The sequence below is a fragment of the Acomys russatus genome, chromosome 1, assembly GCF_903995435.1.
Source record: "Acomys russatus chromosome 1, mAcoRus1.1, whole genome shotgun sequence".
In the NCBI taxonomy this organism is placed as follows: Eukaryota; Metazoa; Chordata; class Mammalia; order Rodentia; family Muridae; genus Acomys; species Acomys russatus.
The window spans coordinates 83697404-83724956 of record NC_067137.1 but is presented as its reverse complement, the minus strand read 5'-3'; the positions used below and the strand labels follow the sequence as shown (position 1 = coordinate 83724956).

At 44.2% G+C, this 27553-nt stretch overlaps 1 protein-coding gene across 1 annotated transcript in view; it reads right to left on the bottom strand.

The window, feature by feature from the left end:
- Positions 1 to 27553, bottom strand: part of Prkch (protein kinase C eta) — a 214789-nt gene that overhangs the window by 126847 nt on the left and 60389 nt on the right. Inside the window, exon 2 of the mRNA XM_051147557.1 lies at positions 21517 to 21580. Coding sequence (XP_051003514.1) covers positions 21517 to 21580 — 64 coding nt within the window. The remainder of the gene's footprint in view (positions 1 to 21516; positions 21581 to 27553) is intronic.

Below are 27553 nucleotides of genomic sequence, written 5' to 3'. Positions count from 1 at the left end.
CGTTGAACGGACACTCAGATTCAGTTTTGCCAGAGGAAAAGAGTTCAGGGGAAGCACAGAGTGGTGGTGGTTGCGCCTAGTGTGTGAATGTACTTAATTCCACTTATACATTTATAAGAGGGGCAGCTTTTTATGTTATGCGCATTCCACCACAATCAAATAGTTTTTATTTTAAATGAACGTGATAGAAAAGTTAAAAGAGCTGACCCAGTGTGGTGGTAAGGGATTCGTTACCCGAAAAGGAAGAGGATTCCACACAACATGGTCTTAAAGAGAGTGCTGTCAAAAATTCCTATAAACACCCCAGCGCACATCTTTACCGACTGATTACACATTCTTATTGATGACCAATCCTCTTCCTCAAAACTAGAAAAATCTCTAAAATATACAAGCTCTGAACAGATGCTATAGCACGAATGGGGGTGGGGGTAGCTGGGCAGCGTCTTAAAAGGGGAAATGACAGGAGCCACTTTTCCTTCCCCTTCTATTTGCCTTGTTTAGACACATATCACCGTGTCAGGGAGGGGAAGGGTAACAGGGTACTCAAGCAACACTAACCCCCGGTTGCTATTAATTTAGCTGGACAAAAAAAAAAAAAAAAAAAAAAAACCAAACATATGGGTGGGGAAATGCTTGCGCTCAAGCTTTGGCATTCCAGAAGGAAGCAGTGACCAGAAATAGGGTGACTAGGTAGAGCCTGGGGTGATGAAACTAAGGTTCACAGGGAGAACTGAAGTGGAATGTGGCCCCTCAGAGGTTCCCTGAGAATGAGGATGTCCAGTCATAAAGCACAGAAAGATGGGCAGGAACTCAGGAAGGAAACAGGAAAGCTAGTCAAGGAGACAAAGCAGTGTCTGAATAGCAGGGGTGGAGCGGGTACCTTCTTTCACCATATGCTGCATTTTATACTCAGATGAACAGAGACAGGAGATGTATGCTCACTAAATGAGAGAATGAGGACCAGCTAGGGCCGCACAGTGTATGACCAGACACATGACTAAGGCTAGGACTCAGGAGACCAGGGCCACAGATACAGATGAAGGAGTGTTTAGCAGAGACCCAAGATCAAAACAGATCCTGTGGACTCTGAGTGACAGGCGGGAGGAGGCGGTGCTGAGATCAGACTCCGGAAGAACACTGACTGAAGGCAAGAGACACCCAAAGATATAAGCAAGGAAGAGCCATGGAGGTACTAGGAGGGCCAGCAGATTTCACAGTGTAGACGTCAGCGGGCAGGGCCCCAAGAATGCGAGTGATGAGCATCAAATGCGGTGAGATGGTGGGTGACAACTGCTCACTAGATCAGGCAGTAGCACTGTTCTCAGTAACTCCATCAGAGCTCCCTTAGGGATGGTTTGAGATACAATTGGAGACTTTAATAAAAATCCTTCACATTTGTAACTAACATTTTAAACATAAGGAACTCAGATATACTTGTATTAACTGTCTTGTCTGCCGATTCTAACACCTGCACACTGGGTCAGTTTCTAATGCTATCATTATGGGTAATATTTTCTCACTTATTTGCCTGGTAATTTTTGATTGGATGCCAGAGATTGTGAATCTTGCCCACTGAGTGGTAGATAGTTTCACTGCACGTTTTTCAGTTTCATCTGTGACCCAGTTAAGGTACTTGAAAATAGCCTGATACTATCAGATCTTGCTTTTAAGATGTGCTATGTGGGCCACAGAAGAAGTCACTCGGGGGCTAGTTACCCTCCACAGGGAAGGCAAGACCTGCCTATATTCTTAGTGCCCTGCCCAGTGCTCCAAGCCTCTTTCTGAAGGTTTCCAGCCTTGTTGGTGGGCATACGTATTAGTTCTGGTTCTGGCTGGGCACCAGACAAAAATCACTTCTGATGCTTTTGGATGACTTCTCCCCTAGTCTCTGGCAGTTTCTTTGCCCTGGTCAGTACTTCATGTTTTGTACATCTCCAGCATCTGAGTAGAAATGTGGCTCATCCCAGAGAGTGCCATGTAGCATGGACAATGTTCCAATCCCTAGCATTGCATAAATCCAGGTGTGATGGTGGCTCTCTCTGGGAGTTCCAGCACTAGGAAGGTAAACTACATACTGAATTAGAGGTCAGCCAGGCTACTGTGAGAACCTTTCAGAAGAGAGGGGGGGTGGGGAGAAGAATAGGAGGACAGGGAAAAGAGGGAAGCAGGGGAGGAAAGGAGAGGGGGAAGGAGGGAGGGGAAGGGAGGGGAGGGGAAGGGAGGGGAGAGGAGGGGGGGTTCTCTGCATTCTCTCTCTACAGTTGTCTCTCTCTGACACGCTTATCCTTGTGTTTTCTTGTTAGAACTATCCAAGTACCTCATCTTTCTTCTTCTACAACCTAAAAGCTCTCTCAGTACAATTTCATGACACTGCTGGGTTACCCTGCATCTAGATTTATTTTATTTTGTTCTGTTTGTGCTTCTGAGGATCACACCCACAGCCTAACACATCCTAGGCAAGCAATGTGTCAATATACTACACACCTAGCTCTAGGCTTTTGGTTTTCTGAGACAGGGTTCCTCTGTGTAGCTTTGACAGTCCTGGGCTTGCTTTGTAGACCAGGCTGGCCTCGAACTCAGGGTGATCTGCCTGCTTCTGCCTCCCCAAGTGCTAAGATTAAAGGCATGCACCACCATGCCCGGCTTTCTCAAGGCATTTTTAATAGATAAATTTCATGTGACTTGTTTCCTGTTTCTCTTATCTGGTATCTAGCGTATTGAAAATCCTTCTTTCATTTGTTTCATTCATATTTTGTTTGTATGTTAGAGCTGAGTAAATTCCATCCTTGCTACAGCATCTCAAGTAACAGGAAAAGCCCCCATAGGTGTCCTGAGAGCTATCTATCCCACCAACTTTAAAGGTCTGATAAAGCCATATGTCCTATTGGTTGAAAGATGCATCCCGAATTGTTAACTCTTTACTACTCTCTACTGATCCTTCCAAGGAAAGAGGTTCCAGTGTGTGTGTGTGTGTGTGTGTGTGTGTGTGTGTGTGTGTGTGTAAGAGAGAGATGAGGAAGAATAAGAAAGGAGCTACTCTATTTCCTACTATACAACCATTGACACCACTTAAGATGGCCCAGGACACCAGCCAAGAGCAATGCATAAAGCATAGGCATAAAGATGGCAGCCTCCAGGTGGCTCAGCACCATGCAAGGCAGAGGTACCCCCTGTCACATCATGCCCATGTCTGAGAGGTCACTAGGATGCTGGCCCTGCTGGGCTCCACTGCTCTTTTCTCCAGGAGACTTAGAGATCCTGACACCCAATGGACAGAAGAGCTGGAAGATGGTGCCCATCACATCCTGTTCTCTTCTCTGTATGTCTGCTATCACTCTCCACTTCCAAAATGTATCCAGCCACAGTCTTCCAGCTTCAGGATGCTACATGGGTTAGAATTAGTCAGGGACATCAGCCAATGTCACAAACGTAAGTTGAGGAGGAGGGTAGTCACCCAATTGAGCTGACCCTGATGGCTGTACTCATCTGTGTCTTCCACAGCCAGAAGAAAAAGTCAGGTGCGCTGACCACAAATGACTCTTTTCTTTGAACTAGCAAAGGGAAGTTCTTAGATAAAGGAAACATGGCTTCCAAGAATCCAGTAGGCAGGGTAAAGTCAATCTCAAGAGTCTCCTCCATCATACTCCACAGACTGGAAATAGTGCTGTAAACAAGAAGCCAATACCTAGTCTAGACTCCACTCTCTCCTGGCAGCAGGACTTCCCAGCAGCCCTCAGTGGAAAGAGCTTTGAACACACTTTGGTGAAACATGTATGCTGCAGCAAACGAGCCTCCATCCTCCCACAGCGTACTACCCACACCCACACACCCACTAAGCACAGAACAGATTAGAAAGAAGCACACTTGTCAGGCGTGTTTCTCCTTTTGCATGTAATAAAACTATAATTTTGTCTGCAAAATATGTGTGGTGTGCAGTAATTAATTATGCAAGCACTGGATTCTTCAATGTGTTTTCACTTGAACACATTACCGCCTTTAATTTACAAAGGACCTGGGTGGTGGTTAAGCCTTAAACAAAACAAGCCAGCAAGCAAACAAAACCAGCTTGCAGAGTCAAGCAGAAGATGCTATCTGGTAACTCAAAAGACAACCAAGCCTGTCAGGTAAAAGCCACAGACTCACGGCATATCTTACGTTTAAAAAAAAAATGAGAACTAATGTAATAAATGAAGGCAAATATTTGGGGGAAGACCAAAGGCCATAAAAAAAAATCTACAAAGAATGAACCAATTCCATTTATTTGTGAACCAATAACCAAGTAAATGGCTGCTCCCTTGGTCAGGTGACATCCAATCTCTTAAGGCAAATCATATTTCTGGGACTTAAGGATGCCCTGTAAATAGTGATGTATGTGTTCATCTTAACAGAGCCCCCCCCAGGAAGAAAAGTTCATACATATTGTGTTCCTTTATACTGAAGGAAGCAGCTTGGTGGGGCTGCTTTGCAAAGAGACCCAGACAACTCTCCGATCGCCACAAAGCCGAAGTCGGAATACTCCTGCAGGACAGCACTGGTGGTCCCTGCAGCTAGGGTGAGTCTACATATCTCCACCACCACTCATAGTAGAGCTGGTCCCCAGAAGAGGTCAGCAGCCCAGGCATTATTAGCTGAACCCTCAGCCAGTGCTTCTGGAAAGGGGGAGACACTAGATCTGATGGGTGGATATAGGGACAATATAAGTTCCAGCTGAAGAGCTGAAAACTGGCAAGGCAGGCGGAGAATGAATCCTTCCTGCACCTTCCCCACCCCGCTATGACAGGCATCCTGTGACATTCAGTTGCTGCCTAGAACTTGAAACAATAGCTGAGAAGCAAGACTTATGTAATCGTATTATTTTCCAGTGCCTTTTACATGATTCACCACCAAGAACCTAGAAGTAAATGAGTTACGGATTTCCTTGAAAGTGGGTGGGTCCATAAGTCGCATCAGACCCTAATGTAACACTGTGGGTGTGTGCTTGTGTGCATAATCTCCCGAAACCCTTACAGCAATCCTAAGGGTAGATATCATTGGGCTGATGGTCTATACACAAGGTAACCACTGCTCAAAGTCACTCAGCTAGTTGCATGTGGCACAACTGGTTTAGCTGATCTACAGCTAAGGGCTGCTAACCGCCCACCCTGCATCTCTAGCTCAGCAGAGCCCCCACACACACAGCAATCCATGGGTAAGGATTGTCGTTATTAAGTGAAAGGTTAGCAATTAGCTCTTTTGGCCTGTTATACTATGAGCGTCGTTAATGTGTCTAAAAGCAAACGCATTTTAAAAGATCCACCTGAAAGCAGGATTGACTTTCTGGAATCAATCAAACTAACTAACAAAAAACTGAGATTTCCTTTTCCATTCTCCCTGCCAAAAGCCCCTCAGGATAACAAAACTACGCTATCCCAAACTGGAAATCAAGGCACCTCTCAGCAGGATAGGTTGCTGAGTGTTGTAAGAAAAATGCTTCTGTAAGCTAAGGGAAGTGCTTGCCAATTTGACTCTAGCAAAGGTGAGGCCCTTCCCACTAAACCCACCCTCTCACCCCCCCACCACCTCTCCCCACTCCCGGACCCCACCCCCCGCTGTGGCCACAATGTACTGCCCAGTGACTACATGTTGAGGCCAAGGTTGGAAGCACAGGTGTGTGAAGGAAATTCAGAGATCACAGACTGCTGGGGATGTGACGCACTGGAAAACCTGGCCCTCTCTGAAAAGTTCGAGTGGGAAAACTTCAAAAAACACTGTCACTCAATACAAAGCAAGGCAGACCTGCAGCTGACTTAGCACATGGGTGCTTGACCATCCCTGATTAGGGACTACAGTCAAAAAAGACAGAGCTGTTCTTAGGTCCCCTTGATACAAGCTGGAGTTATCTGAGGAGAGGGAACCACAACCGAGAAAATGCCTGCATAGCACTGGCCTGTCGGCAAGTCTGTGATATAGTGTGTTGATTAAAGACTGATGGAGGACGGCAACCGAGGACGGATGGTTCTGAACTGTATATAAGGAAGCAGGCTGGGGAGGCCATGAGAAGCAAGTAAGTAGGCAGCATTCCTCCATGGCCTCTGCCTCAATCCTTGTCTAGAGTCCCTACCCTGACTTCCATTGACGATGGCCTGTGATGTGAAAGCAGAAAAAGAAACAAATCCTCCCCTTCCCAGCTTGCTTTTGGTCATGGTGTGTGTTTCTATCACAGCAATAGAAACCTAAACCACGACAGTCAGTGTTCTACATGTTAGGTCGAAGGCCTCATACAGACTGAGCTCGGGGCACAGTCAAGCACTCAAGGCGTAAAGACCAAGAACGTAGAAGTCCAAGGTTTCAAAGAACACTAGGGGAAGAGGTGGAGAAAATACCGACAAGCCAGACACTCTTGAGTGGGAGCCTTCTACAGCACAGGCTGAGTGTCTCCTCAGCTCTCCCTGAGGAGGGGAAGATATCACTCCTAGTGCATTGTCCCTTACAAAACACTTGGGGACTGCTGTATGTTCTTTTGGATCAAGAGATCCTTAGTACCAGCTGCTGAGATGAGGGTGCCCAGTCATAGACTTCCTCCCAGAGATTAGACGCTACAGACTTATGACTTACTTAGAGTTAGTATGTTATCATAGGAAACAAATTATCCCTTTTAGAGACACATGATCAAAGTATTCATTACCAAAATGTCTTCAACTGGGAGATTTAAATAGGCACATTACATGATCAGAGTATTAAAAAGGGTGACTGATGAACACGCTGACCACATCCAAACCAATCTTCTCTCCAACATCCATCATGCTGAAGGCCTCCTCATCCTGGCCCACCATGTAAATACCACTTTTCCCCATTTCCCAATATGAGACGTATCCCATCATAGTCTCTACACAGTAAAGATCAATAGGGGAGATCAATAGGGGAGATCTCATAGCCAGAGCAGGAGATCAGAAGCCTGACCAGAAAGCACTGTAATCACAGCAAAGCATAGACAAAGCAAATGTGGGGCCCTGGGCCCATCAACAAGGAGGAACAGAGCAACACTGACCTTCTGAGACAAGCTTACAAACATAACCTTCCTTGGGACAGTGCTGAGAAAGTCAGCACGGAGTTATCATCCTTTTAAAGCAGACAGAGAGGCGCACAGTGAGTTATTTGATCCATTCTTGCTCCTAAGAATTAGCACACAGGTACCATTGTGATCAGAGCACTGACAAACACGGGATTGGAAAAAACAGACTTTCACTGTTTTTGTTGTTGTTTTCCATACAGAGTAGCAATCAAACCTGTTTTTAGGATATGTACTATAAAATTGTGGGGGCTTTTTAAACTGGAATCACCTAATGTTGCCTTTGCCTGTATCTGTTCCTTTAAGAGAGGGATGAGCCTATAGCTTGACCCTGGTCTAACAGTGGACAGAAAGCAGAGCCAGAAATCAGACACACATGGAGTTCTAGCACCTTCAAGGCTGGACTGAGTCTCCATATCAGCATTGAGAGTTTGTAGGCATTACCAAGGCTGTTAGGCGGCAGAAGTCAGTTCTTTCCTTCTACCAGGTGGGTCTTGGGGATTGAACTCCAATCTTTAGGCCTGGCATCAGACACCTTTATCCACTGAACCTTCTGGCTGGTCCATTTGTCAACTCTTAAAGGACTACACCAAAGCAACCCACTCTTCTGTGTACTCCCCCGCTCCCCAGACATCTTCCCTTGATCAAATTAGATGACTTAGCTCACAATGGAAGTATCCCCAAAAGGTCAAGAATCAGCCAAGCAGACACCTTGTTTAAACTGGTTGCTTCGGTCTCTTATTCAAAGATTTGGATTCCGTCTGAGGCCTAAGAACTTATTTTTCTCCAAATTTAAAGTAACTCATTACTTTCTAACAAATTTTCTTCTTGTAATTCCATACTTTGGAAGTTCTTGTGTTGGCATAAGGTTATCGTATAATTCAAATGCTGATTTCTGTACCTCTCCCCGTATCTGGTTGCAATCCTTGTTCTGAGACTCTACTGTCTCAATGTTGTGTAAACACTACTCCCTAATTGTCCCCTGATATGCCAATAAAGCAGCTTACAGCCAATCACTGAGCAGGGGAGAGAATGGGGCTGGACTTCCTGCCAGCCAGTGGGGGAAGAATTAGAGAAAGAAATAGGGGACTCAGCCATGGGCAAGAAACATCAGGAGAGAGGAGCTGGAGCAGGAAAGCTGCAAACTGCAAGTGTCCCTGGGATACACATGGGGAGGAAACCAAATCAGCTTAGAGGGTTAAGATTAGAGTAATAACTGCTCAGTTCTTGTGCTGTGAAGCTTATTATTAAACAAATATAAACGAGTTTCAATTATTTGTGTGATAGCAGGGTTAAGAGAGAAACAGAGAGACAAACAGTTCTATAAAAAATAACCTTTACCATCCTTGTTTTCAGTACTTGGTAAATCCTAAGGACTCAAGAGATGATGACCTAAACATACATAAACAGAAAGCTTCATCAACATAAGGAAGAATTAAGCTCCCAAAAGGTACAGACTGTGTCTCCCCCACACCAGGATTCAGCCTGTTTACAGCTGCAGACCTTCACGGGAAAGATGTGTCACCAATGTCTAATCACACTGCACAACAAATGATGGCTCGCTTGGAGTTAAGAATAGAGGCTCCGGCCCAAATTTTATGACCTGTGTTTTTGAAAGGTGAAGGGCATAAATAAGTAGGTTTTTTTTAATGAGCCATAACTCAAACTAAATTGCAGCTAATTACACTGAGCAGTGCACAGACTTGTTACATATCTCCAGAGTCAAGTTCATCGCAAATTGAACTTTGAATGGTTAGTAAGCTGTAATAAAGTTAGCAACTTTGAATGGTGAGATGGCTTCCAGTGTGGCTTGGAACAATGAAAATCCAGTACAGAATTTTCGGAACTTGAGAAAGTTCTCACGGTGACCTTAGAATCCATCTTGCATTAGCTGCGTACATGAAATCATTGTAAGTGGGGACACATTCTGCTCTCCGCGCCTCTACCCAGAGTTACAGGAGGATGTTCAACTGGCCCAATGAAAAGCTGCACCATGCTGCAATGAGCTACATTTAAGTGACATGGGAATTTTCTTGAAGGTGAAAGTAGAATTAACAGAGTGTTGACCTTGTGCCAAAAAAACCCACCATGACACACAAAACGACTCAGGCCTCAGGACTTCACCACATTCCTCTCCCTCCTGCAATTCTCACTCGCTCGCCGTGTCCCTTCGAAGGGTTAACATTCTTCTTGTTCTCTGTCTCCCATTCACAGACTACTCCCTTCCTGGAATGCCTCAACTGACACACCGGGCCCTCCCGAACCACCTGAACAGAGCAGCATCACACAGTTCCCCCATCGCTGTTTCCTCACCCTGCTTTTCTACAGAGCAAGGACATGGCATTATCTTAAAATGTCTAATTGTTTGATTCTACACTTACACACCAAAGTTTGAGTTCTATGAGAGCAGAACAGCGTCATCATAAAGTATACTACACATGTATGTGTAAACACGCACATCCATTACATAATCTTATATATAAGTGCTGCGTGGATGGACAGATAGGTGGGTGGATGGGTAGATGGGTAGATGAACAGGACTGAGGCGGGCGTCACTTGGAAGTGTTTCTCAGCTCCACAGACTGTATAGCCAGCCAAACACAAATTCATAGAGGCAGCGACTGTTTTTTCCTAAGTAGAATGAATACTGAGGTGTCACATTTACTATCTAAAGCAACCTATGGCACACACACACTAAGGGTGTTTACAATCCTAGGCCACTGCGCCAAGGCCGATCTAGTGTCATCCAACACTTACATGACAGGCAGCACACAAATCTCAGAACCCAGGATGAAGCAGTGACGCTGAAGATAAGGCTTAGAGGAGGAAAGGGGAATGGGACGAGAAATGTGTCTTTCTGCCTTCTGCCTGCCACTTGGCACAAGGTGTTGCTGGGGAAACCTCAGAAAGAGAACCCCCACATCCACATAACTGACCAAGAAAATGGGGAACCCGCTGTCTCGTTCATTTGAACAAAACGGGCACAAGGAAAAGGAGCGGCTGGAAGTAACTTTGAAATATAGTTAGGGGGGCTGGAGAGATGGCTCAGCGGTTAAGAGCACTGACTGCTCTTCCAGAGGTCATGAGTTCAATTCCCAGCAACCACGTGGTGGCTCACAGCCATCTATAGTGTGATCTGGTGCCCTCTTCTGGCATGCAGAACATGCAGGCAGAATACTGTATACATAATCAATAAATAAGTATTTAAGAAATATAATTAGGAAAAATGCTGAAGATATACCCTTTTCTATCAAAAAAATTAAATAATTTCTGTTCTTCTCAGCTCTTTTTCCACTGAGAGACTCTGACGTCAGCGTAGTCTCAATATAAGAAGATTAGCCTGAAAAACAACCTGAAACTAGCTAGACTGTTTTTGCAAGAGCTCTGATTCCGGACGGAGTGCTCAGTCAACAGGTGGGTGGCCCACGCACAAGCTGACCGAGGTTCTTGGTCTCCGTGCTACGGTGGCAGCTCTCAGCGTTCAGAGCTCTGAGCACCTGCTCACAAGTACCAGGGCTGCCTTGGTGTGCCCCAAACTAAGGCGTCACCACTGCGCTACTTGTAACCACCTGGAGTCTGAAGTTGTTTCAGGATCACTTCCTGACCTTAGTTGTCTGAGAGCAGGCTTGTAAGAACAGCTAGCTGCAAAGACGAGACTCGCGTGCTAATGACAATGACAAAATGTCTAAAAAACACAAGCAAACACGAGCCCACTCAACGACATGAAAAACAAAACAAAACAAAATCAAAAGACCAAACAAGCATGACTGAATTAGTCCTGCTGCTAACACCATCTAACAGCCCTCAGTCATCGGTAGAACATAAACACCTGTCAGTGGCTCTTTCAGTTGTCACTAAATGATGAGCTTTCGGAAAAGTTAACTGAGAAATTCTAAGGTGTTTTTTTTTTTTTTTTTTTTTTGGTTTGAGGACTCCTTTATACTCTTTAAAGCGCCTTAGTGTTGAAAGAGCATCAGGTAGGAAACGTTTTACTAACGTGGCCATATTAGAGACTGGAATGACACAATTTAAACATTTTTTTCCATTTACTTAAAACAGGAATGACATTACTGCTATTATAGTAAAATAACATTTCGAAGGGCGACTATGTATTGCAAAATGAAGCTGAAGTTAATCAATCACACTGTTTTATAATTTGAAAGCGCAACAGGCGCCAGACTTCAGAGCAGCAGCTTCATTCTCCCGTCTGCCTCTGTACTTTATTCAAGACAGCACTTTTCTAGTTGAAGAATAAATAAAGCCCAGCTGCACATACAGGGCAACTTAAAGAGAAAGTGTTCTAATAGACTTCTCAGCTGATTAAGACAATTTCTCTTTGATCCATCAAAACTCAACAGAGGTAGTGCCTTGGAAGTTAACTCCACTGTAGGATGTAAAGCTTTGGGTATTTTCACACTGAAATCTACGAGTCGGCTAACAATTTCAGTGTGATTATGGTATCGTGACATCTTATATTGGTCATTTTGAAAATTGTGTTTACTGAATCACTCAGCTCTTCCAAAAGTTGATATATTTCATTACACAATTTCAAAAACTACAATTTTGAATGAATATAAACAGCACACTCATGAACAAAAAATGACTTTAAATATTGAGAAGCTGCCAAATCCACAATGGCAGAGATAAATTTTCCAAAAGCCTAAGTATAGTGTAAAGGTTTTGTTTTCATAGCTGGCACCAAACATGTGCAATTGTCCTCTTAGAAATAATTGACTCAATCCACTCATTTCTTTTTTTAGGGAAATATTTCACAAATTGCCAAGTTCCATTACTACAGTTTGCCTGTCACTCTTCTACAGTAGACATGCTGTGCCATGCACAAAATGGCGTGCCAGGAAACACCCTCCCTGCACAAGTGGTTTCTCTGAGCTGCAGCGGCCCTGTGTGTGCAGCCAAATGGCCTCACACATGCTTCCTATTCGGCCACAGAGTAACTTTGCAAACAGCATCTTTGTCTGCCTGCCCCCTTACAAGGAAGATCACACTGACAACTGTCCAGTCTCTAGTAAGATTTGCACTCAGGAGCCTGAGGGCTTACCCACTAGCCTTGTGTATCAATACCATCTAAGTACTGTAAGAAAAGCAGACTGGAGCTTCAGGATATTTGAGAACATCCTCAGAACTCTCCTAAGTCTATGGTGTCACATTTTGATAACTTATTTGATAATAAAAATCAACACAGCAGTAGAATGGTAGGTGGCGTATGGGGGGAATATATGGACAGATACAGCCACCATACCCTAACCTGGACTTCTTTATTTTATTTTCATTTTCCCCTTGGTTCTAAGTTTGGGTCTCCATTAAGTAAACCTACTGGTCACATGATGGCAGTCAGCTTGGGTAAATCTTTTTTGGGGACGGGGTGTTCAAGACAGGGCTTCTCTGTGTAGCCTTGGCTCTCATGAAACTTACTGTGTAGACTAGACTGGCCTTGAACTCACAGACCCACCTGCCTCTGACTCCCTGAGTGCTAGGATTACAGGTGTATGCTACCATGCCCAGCTAACTTAGGTACATCTCAAATTCAACCTGCCCAAGCTCCTGACACAGGCCTCCCCAGGTGAATGCAGATCTTCAAGTCAAAGGAGGAGCCCACGGGAAACCTTGCAAGAAAGAAAGAAAGAAAGAAAGAAAGAAAGAAAGAAAGAAAGAAAGAAAGAAAGAACACTACAAAAATGAGCCGCTGCGGGGGGGGGGGAGGGGGGGGGAGGTGTCCCTATGCCACCACCAAAGTCAGTTTTCCTCCAGGGCGGGAGTAAAGAAAGAACAATGCAGAATGCTGTGCTGGGGTGTTGATGTGCTCCTCAAAACTCATGTGCGGGAACCATAACCCTGGATGCAGGCGTTGGTAGGTGGAGCTCAATGGTTGTTTCACAGGGGCTCTTTCTTTTTAAAGAAACTCGTTATCACAGGCTTGTTATCAAAGTGAGTCTCTCTCTCTTCACCCCCTTCCCCCCATATCTGTATGATAACACTACCATACTACAAAGCAGCAGGAGGGCCCTTATTAGTTGCAACCCTTTAGCCTCAGGCTTCCTCCTTGCTCCAGACAGATGGATACCCTGAAAAGATCTTGGACTCACTCTGATCAGGGTCTGACTCTGACATTCATTTTCCAATGGGTCATAGAAAAATCTCTGACTGGCTCACCTCTTGCACCCTGAGAATCACACCAGCCATGCAAGTTTGATGGGAGCAAATGAGATCATGCAGAGGACAGCAGGGATTCTGTGACTCAAGTAAGAGGCCATCCTGCTACGAAGAAGAGAGGCAGGTACCATCCCTTCCTTCTGCCATGGCTACTCTACTTGGTCTTCACTTGATAGCCATTTCCAATGGCTCTCACAAGGACTGCTCGGGCTGCCAAGAATGCTAAACACTCAATCTAACACAATGCACAAGATGAATAAATCTTAAGGGCAATTTCAAAAACAAAACAAGCCAAGAAGCTGCCATGGGGCTTCAAAGATGACAAAGAAATGCTGCAAACCAACGGCAGCGGCAGGTCACTACTCGGCCTTTAAAGGTGGCAAGAGGCAGAGGCGTGAGAAGTATTAGCGAGGGTGTGAAACTGTGGGCAGCAGCTTTGAACCGGCCTCCGCTTCACCTGCCTTCTCTGCCCTTGCGGCCGCACCGTGTGAGCAGAGAGCCTCACAATCGGACAGCAGTGGTTTGAGACAGGAAGCATGAGCTATAAAACCAGAGGCAAGAGCACAGAACGAGAGCTGAGACTCTTGCCCTGCACTTTAACTAGCGCACTGCCTGCTGGAGGTAACTGCTCTCCAGGGTCCACTCTGCGTTGTCTCTTGGAAACGTGTGAGTTCTAAGTGAAGAGTCAAAGGGGCGAGTGATACAAGATTTTAGGAAAAGCAGATACCACACCCACCCACCCACCCTCCTTTTCCCTAAACAAGCTTCAAACCCACAACTCACAAGTGTTTGGTGAGTTTGTTTTTGTCCAGAGACTGTCATGGGGAAGGAAGAAATCCTGTGGGGCCTCTGTCATTCTACCTTTATAAAGATTCTTACATTGTTATTAATTCTCCCGATCAACTTGATTAGCTCAGGAAGTTCTCTTAACATAGAGCTCCACAACTGTAAAATGTAACTGTCAGAAGCCGGCCCGCCTGTCACTCATGGCGTGTGAGAACTTCATGACAGATGGAAAGGAGTCATCTTTCTGGCCCCTTCTACCTGCAGTCTTGACTCACAGCTTAGTACGGGGGCATATTAAAAACCTTCGTCAAGTCCTTTAGACATCATTTAAATTTTTAACATACCTTTTCATAATAGATAAAAATTGAGAATTAAGGACAAAATAGCCTCCCTCAAAATACCATTCCCCGGCTTCAAGAACAGCACATGTATTCACAGTTACTGCATGCTTTGATGTCATTCAAGTACGCCAGATTCTGGTTTGTTGTTGTTGTTGTTGTTGCTGTTTAAAATGTAAGTATTTTCTTTTTTCATTTTATTTTACTTTCTGCTTTTATATTAATGACAACTCTAAAATTATGCAAATTTAGACTGGGCATCATAAGAAACCAGGTGCAACATGTAATTGTCATGTAGATTTAATAGTCAGTTCATGGGGACTGGGGAGTAGGCTCTGCTGATAAAGTGTTTATAGCTCATTGATGAAGGCTGAATTCAGACCCCAAGCACCAACCTAAAAAGCCAGGTGTGCTGGCTGCACATGCGCAGTCTTCCTGGAAAGGTAGCAACCGGAGCACTGGAGTTCAGCAGGTAGGTGCAGTCTGACTGAACTGGTGAGCTCTGGTTTGCTAAGGCTCTCACTCAAAAAAGAAAGCAACAGAGGAAAGCACCCAACACTGACCTCTACACTCTACCAGCATGAGTGTACACACACACACACACACACACACACACACACACACACATACACAGAGAGAGAGAGAGAACAATCAAACAATTCACAGTTAACCCTATTTACAGACCGCAGATATTACATCATTTCATTGGTAAATAGACGCTCATTTTATCTTAAACAACCCCAACACCACAATGCCACAATCACACCTAAATAATGTTAACAATTCTATATAGTCACCACCTATAAGAAGGAGCCATACATTACACCTGGTTAAAATGTCTCTTTTCTATTATCTTGGCTCATTTTTCCTTTCAAATTGTGGTCAAAGAAAGCAAACCTCTCTTCCTGTAAAGCGCCCCACTACAGATTGTGCTGATTCCATTGCCTGGTGGCATTTGAGATGGTCTGCTTGCCTCTGGAACCCATGGCTGGATCCCGAAGCCTGCCTAGACTCAAGGCAAGCCTCCCTTCTCACCGATGACATAGGCTTCCATCGGGTGGCACGTCACGTGAGGATTCATGCAATGGGCCAAACACCCAAGGTTGAGGAGTGCAGACAAACCCACATTGTCTCCAAATCTTACAACACTGTTCTGTATTTTCCAATAAGATAACAATACAGCAACATCTTCTTGACCTGCTCTTGAGTGAAGGGTCATCATATTTTATTTCCATTGGTTCCCTTCCAAATAAAGCAATTATGTATTTAGTTTGATACATTTCTGTCACTTTCTTCTACTTCAACTTTGTATTTTTTCCTGCTTGTCTCAGAGAAACCCAGTCCTACACCATGATGACCACAGAGGTAGCCACAAGGTCAGTGTCTAGGTCTATTAAAATCCAGGTCTGCTTCACCGCTGCCATAAATCCCAGCTGGATTAAACCACGAGCTCCACAAATACTGGACCAAAAAGGAGAAGACTCTGACATAAAATAGCCCTTTCAAAATAACAATGCATCCAGCCATGCCCCTGCCTCAGCACTAAAGGAGTCTGCTCCTGACCTAAGGGGTAATAACTTTCTCAATTGTAAGCTGTCTCTGCTCCAGGACTTGGCTACTGACTTCCACAAAGCAGTGGTTCCTAGAGATTTTCTGAATATTTTAATGGGGGAATTTCTTTCACTCCCAAAGCAAACACTGCTTAACAGTGTCCTTTATGTTATGTTCTTTGTTCAGTCTACATTATCAAGCACGCTCATGCACCTAACACACCTCCAGGTATGTTAGGTGATCTCGGGGAAGCTCCCCAGCATACAGTCAGCATCACAATATTGTCAGTAAGATGAGTGCGCATTAGGTAAATCCCCAACAGAGTTTGAGTTGATTTGACACACTATAAGCCAGTCTTTAAATGTTGGTGTTCCACAGAGCTAGAGTGCTGGTCAGGCCTGGCTCTCCGTCTCTTCTCACTGGTCCCTCCGTCCATGTTTCTGAGTTCTACTTGATACTTAGAGCTCGGTCCTAGGAGCAGCATTTGGACAAAGGCCAGACTTTCATTTCAGATTCAACTTGGACATCTCTTCCTGGACTTCTCTCAAATCCCTCAAATTCCACTCGCTCACACCTAACCTCGTTATCCTCCATCCAATGTTTTGGCCCTGTCAATGACCCCAGAATACCACCTGAGCAACTCTGGAGACCCTTCCTCCATCCTTGGTGCAGAGTGGACTGCCAAGTCCTGTCTTTACTCCCATGCCTCTCTCAAGCCACCCTTTCTTCTCTGTCCTCTCATCAGCCAGCTTTGCTCAAGCCTTTCTAGTTCCCTAACGGCTCTCCACGTGCTGTGCTCATATGATCGAGCGCCCTCCTCCCAAGTCTTTAAACCATCTGACAGCAAATCAAATGGTGCTTCTCTCTGCTTTAATTCTTCTCCAGGGGGCTGAGAAGGTGGCTCTGTCAGTAAAGTAGTGCTTGGTGCACTAGCGCGAGGAGTTGCTTTCCATGCCCATCGCCCATTGCTTAAAACAAAAAACAAAAAACAAAAAACAAGCCAGACGAAGTAGTGTATGCCTGGAACCCCCAGCGCCTGAGAGGCAGACAGAAGGATCCTCTGGCTTGCTGGCCAGCCAGTCAAGCCGAGTCAGCGATCTCCAGCTTCAGAAGAGAACTGCATCCTGAGACTACAGCCACATGGAAGCTCAAAGTGAGTCCCAGTCTAGGTTCCCAGATGAAAAGACAGTGCTGCTCCCACAGAGACAGAACAGATATTAGGTTCCTATAGTAAATTCTACATGGGTGCTGCTGCTCTCCGAAGTTTCAACGTGAAAGTCTCTTTCTCATGTGTAAAATAGGCTATGTAGCATCTTTTAAGATACACAAACACACCTAAGGATAGAGCACAAAGACTGTTGTCACAGTGTCAGTAGTCCATGGGCTCACTGCCTTCCTCCTTTGCAGCTACTTGTGTTCTCACTGGAGTCGGGAAGCTTAGAGGGAGATACACTTGTCAAAGAGGAAGTCGGCCTGTCACACAGAGTCAGCTCCAAAACAGATTACAGTTGTTATGACCTGACAGAGCTCACCCCCAAATAACCTGCCATTTCTTCCTTCTGAGCGCTAAAACTCAGAAATAAACACACGGAGAAGATCCAGGTGTTTCCCCAGGTCAGCGCAACCAAGGAAAATATATCTTAGCGGTGTCTACACCAACATCCCATAATGTCAGCAGCACAGCCAGACCTGCCATAGCATGTGTGACCATCTGTCACTGGTCTTGGCAGCAATGCAGGAAGGTGAGACCACACTTTCAGAATCTCACTCACTCCTCTTCCAGCCTCTCTTCTCGCTGCTGGGTTTCCCTGTGGCACGGCTGGTGCATGTAACACTACATTTACTTTATTTCACTGAACTAAAAGTAAATTCACTTGTCCCCAGATTCTCCATGTCCAAGATATCAAGCAAAAGAAAAATTGCTGAGGGCAGACAGAAAACCTTCAAACTGTAATCTGGGCAATTCTTGTATGTCCGAGGAGACCAGATTTTCTGCTAAATTCAGTACTTTACAAAAGGCGCCATTTAATGGACTGAGACAACATGCTGCAATCCTTAATTATAAATTCATTTCCCCTTACAAGTAACGCTAGTTGGTGGAGAGGAAGAGAGACCATTATTTCTCAAAGCAAGTGTAACAGATTTGCAAGATAATCAATGCTAAACATGCAAACAGACTACATGCTTTAAAAATCTCTTTGGGATTTTAACACTGGTAGAGAAGATTATAGTGAATGTAATCCTCATGCTGAATAATTAAAATATCTAGATAATACTTTTTAAATAGCTAATTGAAAACAGAAGAGCCAGAGAGCAATCCAGACCAAGCACAAACTAGAGAGAACCAGACACCCAAGAGAAGGGAACTGCAGTTAGCAAGAGCCATATTTGTAAGCATTTCTTCAGCGTAATCATCCAAGCTATAAAGGAAGCCACAGTTAGAGCAGCTTAAGGAATGGAATGGTGAGAATCAGGTCGACCAGATGACCAGACACCAAGGGAATTGGAGAAAGGACAGGACCACAAAGAGAACTTTGAGTCTGCCCGTCCCTTCAATCCATGCACCTTCCTTAACTGTACTTGCGTAAGGAAGACCAAAGATGCTCTGAGCATGTAGGAGCTAAAACACTAAAATGTTAAAAAGGTCTCACAATCCTCTGGATTTTCTGTGAATTACCGGATCATCTGTGCCTGCATAGTGTTGTGCCCTAGGACTGTGGACTTTGTCCTGGACTGAGAAAAAAAATGAAACAGACCCACTCTTTAGAGGTTCCACAGCCACAGCTCTAAGGTGATCAGCCAGTGACACAACTACTTGCTGGAAAAATTAAAGGACCTCAGGAAGACCAGAATAGGGTACTCTCAGGAAAAAAACCAAAAGATCTAAGAGGTAAGTCAGAGCTAGAAAAGGTTTCGTTTGATAAAGTCAACCTGAACTACCTACTGCCAAAGACCCCGGTGCCTAAAGATTTGCCCTCTTTTTAAAAAAGTCAGAAAATATAATTATGATGGTCCATGCCTGTAACTCCTGCTACTTAGCAGGTGGAGGCAGGAGGATGGCAAGTTCTTCCTCCTTAGAAAGGGTAGGTATGAGACAAGAAATTAGCTCACAGTGGCCTAGGGATATAATAAGGCATTTAAAAGAGCATAAGCAGATGAAATTGTCTTTATTCACAGACAACATGGTTACTATACAAGCACAGACAAACACATCTATTAGAAGTAGTGAATTTAATAATTAGGCCACCGTATATAAAGCTAATGTACAAAAAACAATTTCTATACACTGATTTTAAAATGAAATTCTCTAAATTCCATTCCAACATCACAAACCTTAAAGTATTTAGCAATAAAAAAATTTCAAGCATGAGCAAGCTCTATATTGAAAATTGTATAATACAGATAACCTAATTATACTGCTGAGCAATAGACAATGCCATTATGTGGAGAGATGTGCTGTGTTTATTGTGAAGCCATTTATTATGAGTAAGCTGCCAATTCTGTTCAAACTGATCTAGAGAGCCAATCCAAATTCACTCCAGAATCCAGAAGGCTCTTGTGTATAAATGATAACTAACGCTAAAACCAACATCAAAATTCAAAGTAGTGAGAATAGCTAACATAAGCTCCAGCGCAAAGCAAGCAAGAGCAAAGTTAGGGCACTCACAGGACTTCCATCTTACTACAGACAGTGAGCAGAGCAGTGCGGTGCTTGCCAAAGATGAGCAAACATCAAGACAACAGGATAAATAACACAGGGGCAGGCCTGTGCTCTATGTGGTCAGTTAGTTTTCAACGGAAGTGCACTAGGAATGGGAAGATTTCAGGACAAATAGCCTACAATAACAGAATTGGTGTACTGCACTCCTGTTTTGTATGTGTGTACAGAGAGAGAGAGAGAGAGAGAGAGAGAGAGAGAGAGACAGACAGACAGACAGACAGACAGACACTGACTTCAAAGTAAAAGTAAAACTGCACATCTCCATTAAACGCCTCTGTGACACACACCCCCCCATAATAGATCTCATAAAGAAGACACAAAATGCATAAATTATGAAAAATGATGCTGCCATGTTAGGCTTTAGCGTAACTAAAATCTTCTAAATTAAAACAAAACAAAACAAAACAAAAATCCCTACATTGAAAGCTTGACAGGCTGAGGCAGAACGATGACAACTTTATAGGTTTACCTGAGGGGTAAACATGAGCTGAGGACAGCCCACTACTGCAGAGCACACACAAGACCCCAGCATCGTGGATTCCCAGGAGGGAGAGAAGGGGGCAGCACAGAGGAGCACAGAGGAGACCTTACATTCAGAAACCGGAAGAAGGCACTTCTATCTAACTTGGGTTGGGGGTTGCCTCCATCGGGGAGTGCTCTAGCTAGCAAGCACCAGGCCCTGGGTTTAATCCTCGGCATCAAAAAAAACTCAAAAATAAGCCACAAATTTTAAGAAACAGGGCAAAAGGTTTAAAGGAACACTTCTGTAAAGTGGCCAATACGCATGTGAGAAAGTTCTCAACACCAGTAAATGCGTATTACAACCACAAAACAGCATTCCCGCCTACTGGAACATTTACCGTTAAAACGAGTGATTACATCAAGTGCTGGAAAGAGCTTGGAGTGCCTAGAACACTCATAGATTGCTAGTGGGAGCATGATTGATAAAGTAGGACCACTCCACACAGACATTTGGAAGGCTCATACAACTAGACACATGATCAGCCTGATACCTAGCAAGTCCCCCCCACCCACCTGTGTACCTAAAAGCAATGGAAGTGTGCAGCCACAGAGCTTATGTACAAGGAGGCTTACAGAAGCACTCCTCATAATACAAAACAACAGGGAAACGGCCAATGTCTAAAACAAGCGAGCGCTAGACCCAGGAAATGGAATATCATTCACAAGATAATAATATTGATAACTAAGTGGCATGAGGGAACCCTTTAGAAATGATGCTGAGCAAAAGAAAAAGACCCCCCAAAAGAACATGCTATACAACTGCATTTACGCTAACTTGTAGAGTGGGGAGAGATAGTTGTTGGGAGTGAGAAAGCATCACATGCATGCTCTGGGCAGAAGTGAGCAGTGGAAAGCACAGGAACCTTCCGAAGGACAGAAAGGTTCTGAATTTGATCTTTCGCTTCACCATATGAAATTTTTGCCTCGATTTTTAAAAATGGCTTTTGGTTGTGGGAACAGTTTGATCAGTCCGGTCAACTAAAGCGTGGAATTGCTTTAAGGATAACAATAAAGTGGAGATTCTGGAAAGGCGAACGTGATCCTCAAGTTTCTCTCAGAGGTAAACTAAGAGCCTGGCATAAAACCAAAACTCTAAAGTAGGATTTAATAGGCATGACTCAAAACAAAACAGCCCAGCAGTTCAGCTAGGATGACGATGAGTAAGAACAAAAACTTGGTGACTGTGATAACAAAACCCAAGATTGACAGATCTGCAAAGGGCATTTAACTTGGCAATCTGAGCCCATAGAACTGCTGGGCAACAGGGTTCGGCCAGCCCAAGCTACACGGCTGGTTTTAGAGCATCTTTTGGGAAATGCTCCAGCTACCACCTCCATGGACAGACTTCCATGCAGAAACCACTCCAAACCCATTCTTACCTTCAGTGAAACTCCCTGTTAGGGTTATTACCACAAACACTTTCCCCTCGGGCTCCAGATCCACCTAGAAAGAGAAAACAAACAGCGTGTTATGTTTTAATATTGAGTTACTTTTTGTGGACCTTAAATAATTCTTTACCGAGAATTAAACTCAGTGCGTAAATCACAGCCACAAACTGAATCTAAACTTTCCATTGCACAGCAGAGTGACAGAGAAATAGGTGTGATCTCGGGGAAGCAGTGACGCTTGGAGACCATCTACCCAGAGCTTCCCTCCTCTTGACTTGCCTTCTCCCCCTCGCTTGCCTCACTTGATGCCCAAGAGCAGCCATAGCATCTGAGCATCTCTAGTAGGAATCTTGTGCAGTTAGACCATATGGCAAGCAAGTGGGCTGGAGGAACAATGGCAAAAAACACAAAGCAAATGTGGCTCATCCGACTCCAAAGGTCTAGCTTCATGCAGTACTGTGTGAAGAGCATCTGTTTCACCTGGTCTAGTCTGTGACAAGGATTAGTTACTCTTGACTGCTCAACAGCCCTTGAAACTATCAACCAGCTGAGACATCAAGACATGTACTCTAACGACCCTCACACAGCAGGGTACCCAGCATGGAACTGTGCCTTGCGGAACTGCTGTATCTCCATACACCTCAGCTCCATCTGCCTCTGGCCTCTTCCTACAGGATGCTAAACTCACTGTCCACCCACATTTCAAAATCCTGCGACACAAGATGCTTGTGGGTTGAAATGCGCGCATTTATAAATGTCCTCAAATCAATCCTTCAGATTCACAGCTCTACTCTCCACTCCAGCCTTTGACCTTTGACCTTCAACAAGAAAGTTCAGCTAAGTATAGACATGATGACCTCTGGGGGCAGAATAGCACTTTAAATAAGCTACAAATGATACAACAGAGGCGCCCTGCGCTGGAGGAGCTGTCTGACTCTTTTGCAGGTGGCACTGGAGTGGCCACAGTCCTCTACCACCGGAGCCTCCCTGTTCTCTGAGAGTTTGAGGAACAGCATGAGGCATTTCTGGCCCAGCGTCCCTTATGCTACTCATTGCTTTAATTGTACCTACAAGGAAACAAAAGTGGGCTGGTCTTCCTCTAAGGCACTACCATGTATATTTTATCCTTACATCAGGCTCCAACTGAATACATTTCACAGTACGATGTGACCGCTTTGTACTCTCTGGAGCCTTTACCTCTGTACCATGGCAGCCAGTTCTTAAACTCTGCCTTTCTCTGCACAGAAGCTGTGCCCACACTGTAAATCACTTCCACGCTCAACTCAACCTGCTCGTATCATGACGAACACTAACTTACAATGTCATGTTAACTACCTTGACACCACTTACGAACCTCTATTGAGTGTTTCTGAATATAGCCATCTCTGGAGAGGTGACTAAACAGCATGTCAGTGTCTAATTGTCTCCTCTCTCTGCCTTGACTTGTTTCAAGTCAAAAAGATGTTATTTTTAAAAGCCACTCCCTCACCTTCAGCAAAAAGAGGCCTGACAAAAAAAAACACATGCGCACACTCAACCTCACTACACAAACTGCTTGCGAGTGCCGCTTCAATCACTAATAGCCTGCAGACAGACAGACTGCCAGGCCACCTCTGCCATGCTACACCTACAACCAGCAAGTGAACCTTCACCAACAGTGCCCAGAGGGCCTGACAAGATGGCCAGTTTACTTCAGTGGGCTAGGAGCTCTCTGACAGATGTCAGGCCGCCTACATCAGATGCTCTCTCTCTCTCTCTCTCTCTCACAGAACAGGCTTGCCTCCTCATATCTCACCAGCATTATCATCAGCACGAGAGACCAGATTCAAGCCCCATCTTCAAGCTTTGTCCATCTGAACCAGATGTGCTAAGAGAGGGGACCCAGGTACAGGGCTCCAAACTGCAGGTCAAGACTTAGAGTGATGGGAAAACAAGTTAGTAGATTGTACACCGCAGGGGTCTTTATGTAGACTCAAACAGGACAGAAAATGTGAACACAAGTGTTAAAGAACTGTTTTGAAAAACTTTATATAAACATGTTCCTCTGAGTGTACATATATGCATATGGGTACACATGATACATGCACATATAGAGGTCAGAAGGGGGCCGGTCTTCCTGCTCTCTGCCTTATTTTTTGAGACATGGTCTCTTACCAAACATGAAGCTTGTATCTGGCCAATGTGATTTAAGAACCCACCTGTCTGCCCCTACACATGCACATCAACTTTTGTTTTTTGTTTTTTTAGCTTTGCTTGTTTTTTTAAATTTTATTAATTTATTCATATTACATCTCGATTGTTAGCCCTTCCCCTGTTTCTTCCCATTCTTCCCTCCCTCCCACTTCCCCCCTTCTCCCCTCCCCTTTGTCTGTGATTGAGAGAGACCTCCTCCCCCTATATATGCTCTTAGAATATCGAGTCTCTTCTTGGTAACTTGCTATCCTTTCTCTGAGTGCTGCCAGGCCTCCCCATCCTTTCTCTGAGTGCCGCCAGGCCTTCCCATCCAGGGGACGATGCACACCAACTTTTATGTGGTGCTGAGAACCCAAACTCAGGTCCTTCTACTTGTGATCCACGTGCTTTGCTGGCTGAGCCATCTCCCCAAGCCCCAGGTTCATGAAGACTTTGTTTGCATTTTGATGTGCATCTAAGAATGTACTGGATTTTCATGTAAAGATGCATTCTTTTTTTTTTTTAACTAATTAATTCATTAACTTTACATCCCTTCCTCTCCTCCCAGTCTCCCAGTCCTTCCTCCCAAATCCCACACCTCCCCTCTCCCCATCCTCTCCTCCTCCCTGTCTCTTCAGAAAAGGGGGAGGCCGCCCATGGATATCAACAGCTTTGGCACATCTAGCTGCAGGAGGTCTAGGCACATCTCATATTCAGGCTAGACTAGGCAGCCCAATAGAGGGAAAGGGTCCCAGAGGCAGGCAACAGAGTCAGAGACAGCCCCCCTGCTTCTGCTGTTAGGAGCCCCACTTGAAGACCAAGTTGCACAACTGTGACACATGTGCAGAGGCTCTAGGTCAGTCCCATGCATGCTCCCTGGTTGGAGGTTCAGTCTCTGTGGGCCTGTAGTGGATTTGGTGGGTTTTCTTGTGATATCCTTGACCCCTTTGGCTCCTACAATCCTTCCTCCCCCTCTTCAGTGGGTAAAAAATTCATTCTTTACTGTGTTATACAGAAATTTGAGGTCATATAGCTGGTAAGACAGACTGGCCATTGTCACTTATTTCTGGCCTTTGCTTTGGTGTCCCCATAGATAGCTGACTGCCTACATCAACAACAGGCCTGTTTTATTCCTGTGCTCCACAGGAAGCTCTTTCTCTATGAGCAGAAATCCAATGAGATCAATAATTTCCACTCACTGACTCTAGTTCTGCCTGGCACAGTTTTAGTGGAAAGTGTCTCTCTACATCATGGTACACACAGCATCATCTACAGCAGCTCTTGATCGTTGGTCCACATGGTTCAACTGGGACCCCACCCAAACTACAGGGTTCCCATGTGACCTACGATTAGCTAATCAGAGCACAAGTCCCTACAACCAGAATGACAGACTGTGACATTTAGCAATGTCACCTTGGCAGGATAGAAAAGCTCTATAGAGAACAAGCCTAGGGGCACATCTGTGAGGAATGATATTTAGACTGGGTTAACTGAGGTGGGAAAACCCACCATGAATAGGGGCAGTACCATTCAATTGACTGATATTCTGGACCAAAGAAAAGAGGTGAAAGCAAGCTGAGCACAAGTGTTCATCACTTCTTGCCTCATGACTGAAGATATAATGTTACCTGTGGGGAGCTGCCTCAAGTTCCTGCTGCCAAGAATTCCCCACCACAATGCACTGCACCCTCAAACTGTGAGCCAACATAACCCCTTCGCTCTTTAAGTTGCTTCTGTCAAGTGTCCTATCACTGCAATACATATCTAACCCACCAGCCTAGAACTGACACTGTCTCTGTATCTGGCTATTAGCCCAATGTAACTCTCCTCGTGGCTGATGCTAGTTTAAGTTTGGACACAAAATCCCAACTAGGAAGTCAAGATCTGCAAGAAAGAGACAAGGTCTCATTTCTGCTTTACTTCATGCTAGAACACAAACTTTGAAGTGCCTGATGGCACACAAAGCTAGAGAGTGAGGCAAAGGGGAGGAAGTTGAGAGACAGAAGGAGATCAAGAGCTTATGGCATCATTTAACCTGTAGCTCCTGTAATGCTCTAGTCTTCTTGTGCTTTCAATTATTCAAGCTCATAAACTTTCATTATTCAGCCTTTGAATAGGAGTTGTGATCACTCACACACAACACTCTTCCTCATAAAATAAGAAAAAGTGAGTAAACCAGAACTTTAACTTACACATCCCTTCCGCATGCTATCTCCTATAATCTGATGCTCTATTTAAGTGAAGCCTTCCATCACTTAAATAGCTCTTATAGCCTCATCTCTTCCTCCTGTCAAATCCAATGACTGGTCCATCTTTATTATCCAAAGACAAGTGTGCTCATGACAGTTGATTTCTCTCTAGCATTTGAATTTATTGGCAGTTTCCCTCCAGACTCTCTTAGAGACTCTCTCAGGACCACTGCTGCTGAACATCACTCTTTCATGGCCCTCCTCATCCTTCGCTAGTTTTCTCAAGCTCCTATAATTCACTCATTCATGCTCTCTGTCTTTTTCTCTATCATCTATCTATCTATCTATCTATCTATCTATCTATCTATCTATCTATTCTTCAATCTTCTTTTCATTCCATTGGAAGATTAAGACCCATGGTTTCCTGAGATGTTAAACTCTTGGGATGGAAGAAAAAATGAGAACACAATGGCACCTTAGAGAGGAGGTTGGCTGAAGATGAGAGGCAGTGCCAGATTTAATTCCTACATTTCAACATAGATCTTTTCCCCCAAAGATATAGATGCCTTTCTCTGAAATCTCCATTTCAGTGTCCACCTTCTTCCATTCTTTACCTCATTATTTATCCAGAAGCCCACACCAAAACCAACACTCCTTACCATGAAGTCTGATTTCTGAGTATCCCCTTCCAGCACTCCCTGTCCCATCTCTCATCGACTGATGAATAACATTTTATGACAAGGCCACTTACTGCAGGAATAAACTCCTCTGCTGAGGGTTGACTGATGCACTGATCTATTGGTATAGCAATGAGTCATTGGGAGTCATTTTTATTGTTATGTTCATTTAGCAGAGTAACAATGGTAGGTTTTCTCCTAGAGACCATGACCTATCTAGCTATGGATTATTGGCTTCATTGATAATGTCAAATATGGGTTCCATCTATTGGAATCCAATTTTTAAAAATGATTGGTTGCTCCTGTAACATTTGTGCTGTTATTGCATCTATGGTAGTAACTTGTTGGGCAGATCATTATTGAAATTCATCTAACAGCTTTATGCTTTTAGCTTTTACATTTAGGTCTTGGTCCATTGTGAATTAGTATTGACACATCTTCTGATGAGGGAGTCCAACTTTATTTTACATATTTGGGTGTCCTGGTACTATTTGTTTAAAAGAATGTACAAGAATTTTTAAAGGATGGGTGCACATTATATGTGACTAGTGTAGTGGGCTGGCAAAGACTGAAAGCTGAGAAGCGACGTAGTATCCATGGCTATGTGCTACACCAAAGAATCTGGACCATTATCAAGGAAGAGTATGTAAACACTAAAGTGTTATAAGTTTAGAAAGCATGTGGTCCTTTTCACTTTTTAAAGACATCCTCAGACAACAATAAAGATGGCTAAAGGTCCATTGATAGAGACCAGACATAAGCTGCCAGTGGGAGAGGAGATCTTGAAAACATTATGTTAAGTAAAAGAAACTAAAAAAAAAAAAAAAAAAAAGAAACTAACTATAAAGACTACCCACCCACCATGACTCCACACAGAACATTCAGGTTAGGCAGATCTGTAATGACAAAATGCTCCCTTGGCTCCACAATCTCACTAGAATTTTTTTTATAGTAACTATCTTGACTGTAGACAGATCTGTCACTGTGACT